The sequence below is a fragment of the Cupressus sempervirens genome, chromosome 8 (assembly GCF_028749045.1).
Source record: "Cupressus sempervirens isolate cs-2001-9-10 chromosome 8, ASM2874904v1, whole genome shotgun sequence".
Classification (NCBI taxonomy): Eukaryota; Viridiplantae; Streptophyta; class Pinopsida; order Cupressales; family Cupressaceae; genus Cupressus; species Cupressus sempervirens.
Window position 1 is genome coordinate 311,334,618 of NC_143125.1, and position 9,195 is coordinate 311,343,812.

At 38.5% G+C, this 9,195-nt stretch overlaps 1 protein-coding gene across 8 annotated transcripts; it reads right to left on the reverse strand.

Moving 5' to 3' along the window:
• Positions 1 to 1,732: 1,732 nt before the first annotated feature.
• LOC149542640 (uncharacterized) lies at positions 1,733 to 8,821 on the reverse strand. 8 transcript variants are annotated; one of them, XM_089797525.1, is made up of 11 exons: positions 8,464 to 8,598; positions 7,745 to 7,850; positions 7,531 to 7,640; positions 6,536 to 6,593; positions 5,118 to 6,420; positions 4,252 to 4,350; positions 4,075 to 4,140; positions 3,856 to 3,921; positions 3,267 to 3,737; positions 2,961 to 3,081; positions 1,733 to 2,660 (listed from the first exon to the last, which is right to left on the reverse strand). In XM_089797525.1, the coding sequence occupies exons 4-11, from the start codon at positions 6,580 to 6,582 to the stop codon at positions 2,656 to 2,658; spliced, it is 2,178 nt and encodes a 725-aa protein (XP_089653651.1). In that variant the 5' UTR covers positions 6,583 to 6,593; positions 7,531 to 7,640; positions 7,745 to 7,850; positions 8,464 to 8,598; the 3' UTR covers positions 1,733 to 2,655. The 8 variants fall into 8 exon arrangements, with proteins under 8 accessions (XP_089653651.1, XP_089653647.1, XP_089653646.1 ...); XM_089797521.1 differs by having other exon boundaries at positions 3,258 to 3,737; positions 6,536 to 6,651; XM_089797520.1 differs by lacking the exons at positions 7,531 to 7,640; positions 7,745 to 7,850 and having other exon boundaries at positions 6,536 to 6,651; positions 8,464 to 8,821.
• Positions 8,822 to 9,195: the final 374 nt, after the last annotated feature.

A 9,195-nucleotide genomic window follows, 5' to 3' on the forward strand; every position in this document is an offset into this window, starting at 1 on the left:
TTGGCAAACCTCTTATTGCAATAGCCTCAACATTTTGTCCTCAATCATACGTGCAAGTACATCGAAGACGAACTCTAATGGAATGGAGGCTTCATATCGGAACATTTTGAATGTCTATATTGATCACCTTCCACCACTTCTCATGAACATGGTTCTCATAGCTAATTGTGTTCTAACAAATTTCCTTTCCTAAAGCTAGTTTCAACTTATTTGCCATTCACTTATAAATAAGATTGTACTAAGTTTTTATTATTTGACATTATATTGATGTTAGTTTCATCGTGAATGTTTTCAAGCACAACAAATGATTGTTACCCACTTTTTCATGGTGTTGCTCTTGCCATTCTCACTTTTAACATTTGTTGACATTTTAACTTGATTTAAATCAATAAGTGAAGAAATATTTTTTACACCAAGTCAAATTGTGATATTACTATCAAGATTTAACATATAATTTCAAATCAAACTCACTTACTCCTTAATTTTAATTGTTTTCTATGTTTTCAATGAGTTTTATTTAAGACTCTAAAGTCCTACATTTTTATCACATTCTTCTTTATTTAAGTATTATTATCTTCCTTATTCTCAATAAGTGATATGATCCATTCATCTAGAAAATAAAAACGATACACATGTTTACAACAACACTCATGGTGCATTAATAATGCTCAGCACATTCCATTGTATCACCGGCCTTGGTGGATTTTTTCCCGGACTTGGAAAGCAACTCGAAAGAAGGAAATAAAAAAGGAAGTTAGAATCTTTATTTCTTAGTAGTATAAATCCACTAAAACAATCCTTTGATCAGACTTCCACCACACTACCACAAAAAATAAAGAGCAAACACTTCTATCCTCTTGACTGTGAAATAAACAACCCTCATTCAAAACTCCTCGTTGTTGTCCAAAATTAAATTCTGCAAGTTAAATATTTGGCATGTGTTGGAGTCGCAGCATGAATAGCCAATAACTGATATCCATTCTTGATTGCCAACGACCAAAAGTACTACTCCAACGCACATCCTAGCACCACTTTTTGATTCTTCCAACAATGAATTGAAGCCACGTTTGCCCCAAACCTTATCTAAATTATAGATCTAAGCTTCCGGATTAAACCGTGGAAATTAGTGATTTGTCCTATCAAATCACTCAGGGTGATTCATCGTCAGGAATAGGAATGTACAAATAATTTTTAATCGGCCTTTCAAATCACTCTGTGTTTCATTACAACAAATAGGAATGTATTTTGCAGGTACCACACCTAGCTCAATGACATAACCATTGAGCCCATGTTTCATTCTTAGGTGGAAAACTAGTGTTCCATGATATATATCCATAATCCTAAAATGAATGGGGCAATACCGAGTTTGCCATTTAATAATGCTTGTCGATCTGAGAGCATACATGGTCAAGCAAATTCTCTGACCCAAACGAAAATCATCCACACACTAAACAATTAGATGTCAATTATGTCCTAGTGGATTCAGTGGAAATTAAAGCCGTAAATCATTAAGGCAATATATACTTCAAAGTTGGATATTCTGATTTGTAGAGATGAGTTCCACCCACCTTAAAACAAATTAAGCAATCCAAATGTGTTATCAGTGATCAAAGGCAACTTGGCAAATAAGAAAATGTAACATGGTTTGACAGATTTTGTTCACAAAACCTTCTTTATGTCCATATTGACTTCAAAACTCCACCTATATTTTCTAGATTTCCACAAACTGCAATGAAAACAGGAACTTGAGCGGACTTCAATTAAACTATTACATAGATCCCCTCCAAGACTCGTATACAGTTGTATAAAAGTCCTTGAGAAAATGTTATTCATAGAATAAGACAAGTAATTGTATGCATGGAAGTGGCAAAACACTTCAATAAAGGAGGACCTTGCACTTTTTATGGATGGAATTAAGGATACTAACGGCAAAATCCATTACCAAAATCATTATCACTGCAACTAGTTAACGATTTGATCTCGAAGTTGATTGGCCTCAAAAATGTACCAGGAATATAAACAACTCATTTCTAAAACTGGTAGGTGAAAGGAGGGGTCTGTTATTGGAACTTGGCATAGTAAAATATGCAGCTTTGGCACTGAGAGCACAGACAAACACTTCAAGGGATGCTCCCAAACAAATAGAAATGTGAGTCTCCTTTCTCATGCCTAAGAGGAAAACAAATGCCTATCAAAAATGAATGAGTTGAAATACCTCAGAGCTTATAAACATCCATCAGCTCATGGTATGATCAACTTTTGTAAGAATAATTACAGAAAATTTTACCCTTGCCACGGTAGCTCCACCGTACAAGTGTTTATGGTAGACACGATCAACTGTAGGTGTGCTACTTGCAAGGTTGTGATGATACATGATATTGCAGTCAGGAGGAGGTAGATTTTTTGTAGTGATATCTCCGGCCACTAGAAACCTTTTGAAGATAAAACTATATATAAGACCAATGCTTACCAAAAATAATATACAAAGAGCAAACCACCCCACAAGCCTCCAAGGCGAGGACAGCTTTGTTGTCACTGCGGCTTCTCAGAAAACTCAGGAGCTAATTTGCAGGAAGGGGCCAATCTTGCCTCATTTCTATTGTTTGAACAATCCCAGAAAAGAAAAATTGTTGATACTGATCAGAAGTGCCTTCTCTAACCTGCAATACATCCAATAGACACGTAAATCATGACAAATAAGAAATAGCAAGAAATGGTTTTCTGCTGGTAGAAGAAAACAAACAAACAAAAACATAATCATGCAAAACTTAGAGCTCATTCTATTAGCTTAGCTGATTAAAACTAATCATAATAGATTTCCACAATTGATAGAGATGTAAGTTGTTTCTGGATCCGATTGTCTTGAGTTTTTTTATCAATGTTTTGGATCGCACTCCCTGATCCATCATCAAGATGTTCAAAAGCTACTTGCATCTCAAAACGTCACCCATTATGCTTACCAGCTGTTCCTGCATTGCCAGTTCCAGGCTCCATATTGGAGAGTCCCCTGCCACTTGACTGAGATGGGTTCTGAGGTGCAGACTGTGCCATTGGGACATTATACAAGTTACCATTCATAGCCTGGTATGATAAAAGGAAGATATTAGAAAACAAAAACACAGCAATAATCCATAATGGTGTACACTATTTTAATTGAAAAAACAAAAATAAAGCTCATCCAAAAAAAGACCCCTCAGAAACATTTACTGAATGATTTCTACTACTAGACCAACAAATATAATTAATTGTCCACTCACAAAGCCAACCTGGGAAGAGAGTTGCATCTGTGGACGACTGAGATAAAACTTGTAAGGATCTATTACATTTGCACTCTGCAATTGTTCCTGTAAATCAGTAGAGTTTGCTGAGGTTGACCCTGATGCAGGCTGAGCTGTTCCAGATAAACCAGATTGTGGAAGTGTTGATACAGGGAGACCAGATACTTGTAATCCTGTTCCGGGAATCCTAGGTACTGGAAGGCTTGGCCCAGGCATTGCGGCTGGACAGTGAATTGTTGAAGCAGGCAGTGCCGATGCATGCATTGGAGGTAGTGGCATAACAGGCCGAACTGAAGCAGCACCCATATCTAGCATTCCCATACTATAACCCATGCCCATTCCCATGCCCATTCCCATTCCCATATGAGACAAATGTGCCATCTGTGGCACTTGAAAATGCTGCATGCCCCCAGGAAAAACCATTGGAGATATTCCCATTCCACCTCCCATTGACATAATCTACAATGTGAGAAGGACCAACAATTGTTCAAATTAGAGAAAACAAATTTCATCCACAATAAACCCAATACAATTAAGATGCCTGAGAATTGGTTTAAACTCTTAAGAAACCCTTTACCTGTACTTGCAACTGAAGTGTCTTCAAGTATTCAATAGCTTCATCCAGCATCGAAGCTTTGTCAGACTGAAATTGCAATCAAGTATCAACCAAAGAAGCAAATACAAAAATTAATCAAATGTCCCTCTACAAAGAGAGGTAATGCCAAGTGTTTCCTATGCTTTCAATTATGCAAGAAACAATTGAAAGTGTATTGCAAAAAAGAATTTCGAGTGAAACCTTGTTGCAGTGAGGTATTAGTTCTTGCAATGCCCTCATTTTTTCATTTATCCTGTCCCTTCGCCTCTGTTGGCAAACAAATAGAAAAGACTTAGACTATCCAGTTTCTTGGAATTTTTAATAAATATTTAAAAGGAGAAAGTGCTCCAGCCTATTCCAAATGGTTTAAAATATTACTCTTTCTGACTGATTGTGAACTTCTGCAGCTCGACTTCTTTTAGATGTTGTGCGTGGTGGAGCTTGTTTCTTTGCATCCACAGATTCATATTCAACATCCTGCAACCAAGCAATTCATTTATTTCACTTTAAACTGCAATCCCATTAAGATTAAAGCTGATTGGGTTTTCTAGTGATGTCTAATTGATCGAGAATCATCATCTCAACCAACTTTCAGCCTCTAAAGCTGACAGTATTTTTTCATGAGGCCTAATAGATCTAAAAGTGGAATACTTGCATTCATATAAAAGATATAAATCTAAACTATATAGAGCTCTAAAGCATGTAAAAATTACAGCTTGTATATACCCCAATAGAAATGCATTGATTATGCCTGATAGCACATATGGAAACAATAAACAAGCAAAACATGAACAAACCATTAGATGAAGCAACTTATGAGTGACAAAGATAATGCTAAAAGCTGCCTCACAGAAGGGCAAAAATTCATAGATACTTTCTTCTGTCATAAAATAGAAGAAAATCTAATTCATGGTATAGAATGCCTAACAGGTGATTTAAGCACCACCAAAGTCTCGTCGAATTTTATACCATATATATTCAACTTTGCAGATTTGACATAATCGCCACCCAAACAAAAAACAATTGGTGGTGGTGGGTGTGGGCTGGAAATTTTCAGATGATCCTAGGGCATCTAAATTTATCTAAAATTCAAGGAGTGGGAATGGGAAATGGCCCTGACAATAATGATTATCATATAATATGTGCTCTTCAAAGCTACAATTTATAACATGATTCCCTCTTGCAAGGTTGCCCTACAGATTGAAACAGCTAATGAAACCTAAAGTTGGGAATTGTTTGCTTACCTCACTTTGGCACTCTGACTCCTCAGCATCTCTGCCCTTCCTCTTGCTTGTATTGGCAGGTTCTTTTCCCGTCCTTCCTGCACTGTTACCTGATCCTCCAGAGGACGATGTAATTGTAGGTTCTTGAACGTCACCTACCTCCCCACATTTCTCTGGCCCTCCTGATGCCAAACTTTTAGCAACATTTGAAATTTCACTAACTAGTTGCTCTGGTGCTTTACCACTGGAAGTAGTAACGTCTTCTGAACATGTTGCAAGGTCAGAACTTCTCATTAGCTGTGGATTCTGACGAGTATGACAATAACCCACATCCTGGACTTGACTAATAGTTGCAGTACTTGAAGTAATAGCAGTCATATCACTAATGGTTGACTCAATTATAGAGGGTTCCGCAGGTGCACTTCCACACTCTCTTAGCTTCTCTACTCTATTTGATATCCCTATAGTTGATAGTCCGCTAACTGAGCCTATGTTTTGCAGATTTGCTTTGACTGTGGCTGCTGGTCTTGAAAAGTGGGAAAAATTAACTACTCTTGATCTACTACTTAGCTTCATGGGTCCTGTGTCAATAGCCTGCGTTTTGGGAGGTGGCATTGCTAGAGGAGAAACGGACTGTGTATTGGTCTTTTGACAGGAAGGCTGGTTCCCTTCTGAACTACTAGAAGGCTGAACATTAGCATGCCATTTAGAAAGGGGCAGCTGAGCGGCAGTCCGGACTCTGGCAAATGTGTCAGAACAAGACTGAGGTATCAGCCCAGATGCTCTTCCTGCACCCAGAGCCATAGCCTTATCTGAACTGACTGATTTTGGTCCAGAGTCCTTACCTATGTTGCTTGAACCTGCCGTATTTGCAGCACTGACCATACCTCCAAATCCTCCTGTCCATGACACTGAATTGCAGTCATTGGGTAAAGAAGATCCCTTCTGTGCCTGGACACTGGAAACCTTTTCAGCAGGTGCATGATTAACCTGTGCTCCAATTGAATCTCTAAGCAAGTGCACATTTGTACTAGGCATTCCTCCAAAGAAATCAGAGCAGTACTCTTTTTCCAAAGTATCATCAAGAGGATAATGTAGCCATGAAGCCATTTCATCTTCCTGAATGGAACTAGCATTAGTTGCTGCCATATCATGTACAACTGAATCCAAAACGTTATCCTTTCCAGCAAGGGAAGGCTTTCCTGGTAAGACAGCATCATCATTTTGCAGAGATTTCGAAAATTGACTGGACAAAGGGCGTTTAATCACTTTATTCACAACTGGACCATTTTCCCACAGAAGTTCTTCAATTTCATGCTCTGGCCTGCACCAATCATTCAAAACAATCATTAAAAACAAGAACGAGTAGTCAGAATAAATGAGAAATTGGAAACAATTCAAGAGGCGTTAAGAGCCACTAATAGAACTAATTCACTCACATCAACGATCTCTTCTGCTGTGCGGTATCCCAGTTTGACTTTGTCATTGGAAGGAAATCTGGGGAAGGCATAATTCCATTTTCTGAGTTCCAATTGGGTACACAATGATTCATGCTCTGCAATAAATTTCAAAAAAGGAAAGGTATAATACTATATTACATCCCAAGACCTAAAAAGCTAATCACATTTATTTCTGAATACTCACCACACAAAAAAGGCATGCAACACTAATTCTGAGCAAATATGAACATCAAATTAACAGTCTTGAATCATCATCCAGGGGTTATCAAAGATAATATATGACCCAAAGAAATCATCCCTAAAAGACCCAATTTGATGGTGTGAATTACCAACTCAAAGATAACAGCTCTGTAAGCCAATTAAGAAAAAAATCTATTCACACAATGCTGAGAAATGCAAAAATTAGGCAGCAGCCTAAGTTTGCCCTGAGGCCTAGAAGCAATTATGGACAACTGCCCAATCAATGAAGAAGTAGGCTGTTCGAGTGATCGAATCATGGAACAAGGAAAATGCCAAAATTGAAAGAAAGAGTGAAGAATAGGTCCTCAATTATCTCATAATCAAGTGCCAGAGCAAAGACCATCTTCATAGCTCATTCATGCCCTACTGGAATACAGGGGAATATAGATGAACGCACGCTTATTAATTATGGTCATATAATAGACACAGGATACGTGATCCAGGGAGCTAACTATACAAGTCAAATAAATCACTCTTCCACTAGCTCTCTGAAAACTACAAGAAACAGTGTTTCTCTGTAGATATTTCCCAGAAACGGAGGAGACTTCCAAAGCCTACAAATGGATTCTGTCTAAAACAAAATCCAGCAAACAAAATCCAGCAAAGGCTCACATGAAAATCCCAAATTTCCAGCGTACCATGTAAAGAGGAGTATTAAACAATTGGATAGGTCATATTCACGTGTATATGATATTGTTTTAAAATATACAACTCATCTGAGAGAAATAATTTACCTAATTAAGTAGTTTTGGGCGAAGAGTACGCCAGTGACAGCCAGTGGCAGCGATCTTTATGGTTTCATCAATCCAACGCGGAAAAATTGACACAAGGCTACTGAAGAAATCTATTTATGTAAAAACCGACCAGAGATCAGAATATTGTCCAAGGACTCTAGACCCACTTCCTATCCAAAAAAATGCACGCAACTACTACTAGGCAGAGACCTACTTTGAGACGATGGCCAGAAGAAGAACTTGTGCACAAGGCATTCTAGGAAATGATCTGCTATGTAACTCAGTTGCACACTGAAGATCCACAGCAAATCCATGAAGACCTGGAAACACGGCATACGATTGAATCAAATTAAAAAGCTGCTTCAACATCCACCACACAAAAGAATTAACAAATCCTAGAGCTGCAGCCAGTGTTCTAAAGTTTAGAAACCTTCTCACAACCCATGGCCTACATCAAAGCACCAAAGCAAGTTAAACGCCGATCCCCACAAAATAATAATAAAGCCAATTACGGGGTAAAAACCCTCCATTAAGCTTAGCTGCCGCCAATGCATTACCTCGTATATAACCTACTAATTCAATCCTCAAGATATTTAAGACACTAACTACCTTCAGACCACAAACAACTAGTTTCCAATTCTATTCCTACAGGTCTTAGCAACCCCCATACATGAAAAATGCCCAACACAAAAACCATCCTTCCTCAACTACAAAACCAATCACTTGCTATGTAGCATATGTGACATGTACCCAAGTGCATCGAATAGGGCACAAGCGAAACCCGTGGGCAAAACTCATTGCACCCAATGACCCATTGCTGTAATTTCTATCAATGGGGGCAAAAACGGAAAAAGTAACCCCAACCCAAACCCAAACTGAAACCCAATTCGTTTCTTAAAAGACTGAGATTTGTAAGAGAAAACGATAACCCACGTATTTGAGATGAGTTTCGGGGCAGTGGAGAGCGTGTTTGTTGCAGTGAGACTTGTCTGTTATCCTGTCTTCATTATCTTCCCTGTTTGTAGCAGCAATCGACCTATGCGTAGTAGTATTCCTTGTGCCTCCTGCAGATAGCATCTGTCAATTTCCTGAAAAATTGAATAACGGAAATGGTAAATCCCTCCGTTAAATGATTCCGACAGTCCAAAGCAGAGGAGCAAATCCGATTGCAAGGCGAGAAGAGGAATGAATAATGAGATGTTGTCGCCCACGACGACACTCGCCACTCACACACATACACATACACGCACACCCACAAACACCTGACAGAGCGCCCGGTTGACTCGACCTTACTCACCTTGAGTCTTCTCTAACCCCGGTTAATCCTCATATCCAATCTGGTTCACTAATTTTTTTGGCGTCCGCGAGGGATAATGTAAAGTATTACAGCAGCAGCAGCAGCCACCTTTTAGTGTGGTTTTGCTTCTACCATTATTTTTATTTTAATGATTGGCAAGTGGGAATGGAATGGACAGAATGGGTGTATAGTATGGGAGGAGGTCCTAGGCTTCTGGCCCTCCTCCCTCCACATGCCTTCTCATTATGCTCTTGATCTTTGGACCCTCTCATGGACACTATATTAGATTTGATTTTTAAAAAAGAAATATGAGGTTGATAGTTTTTTAACACTTAATTAAATAGATTTGAGATTTTCATGTCTAAATC

Excerpts from the sequence above, each read along its gene's own strand:
- LOC149542640 (XM_089797519.1), bottom strand. The coding sequence starts at position 8,607 with ATGCTATCTGCAGGAGGCACAAGGAATACTACTACGCATAGGTCGATT. Across the intron at positions 4,351-5,117 it reads AGTCAGAGTGCCAAAGTGAG|GATGTTGAATATGAATCTGT; the intron begins GTAAGCAAACAA and ends GCTTGGTTGCAG. Across the intron at positions 3,738-3,855 it reads CACTTCAGTTGCAAGTACAG|ATTATGTCAATGGGAGGTGG; the intron begins GTAAAGGGTTTC and ends CTCACATTGTAG.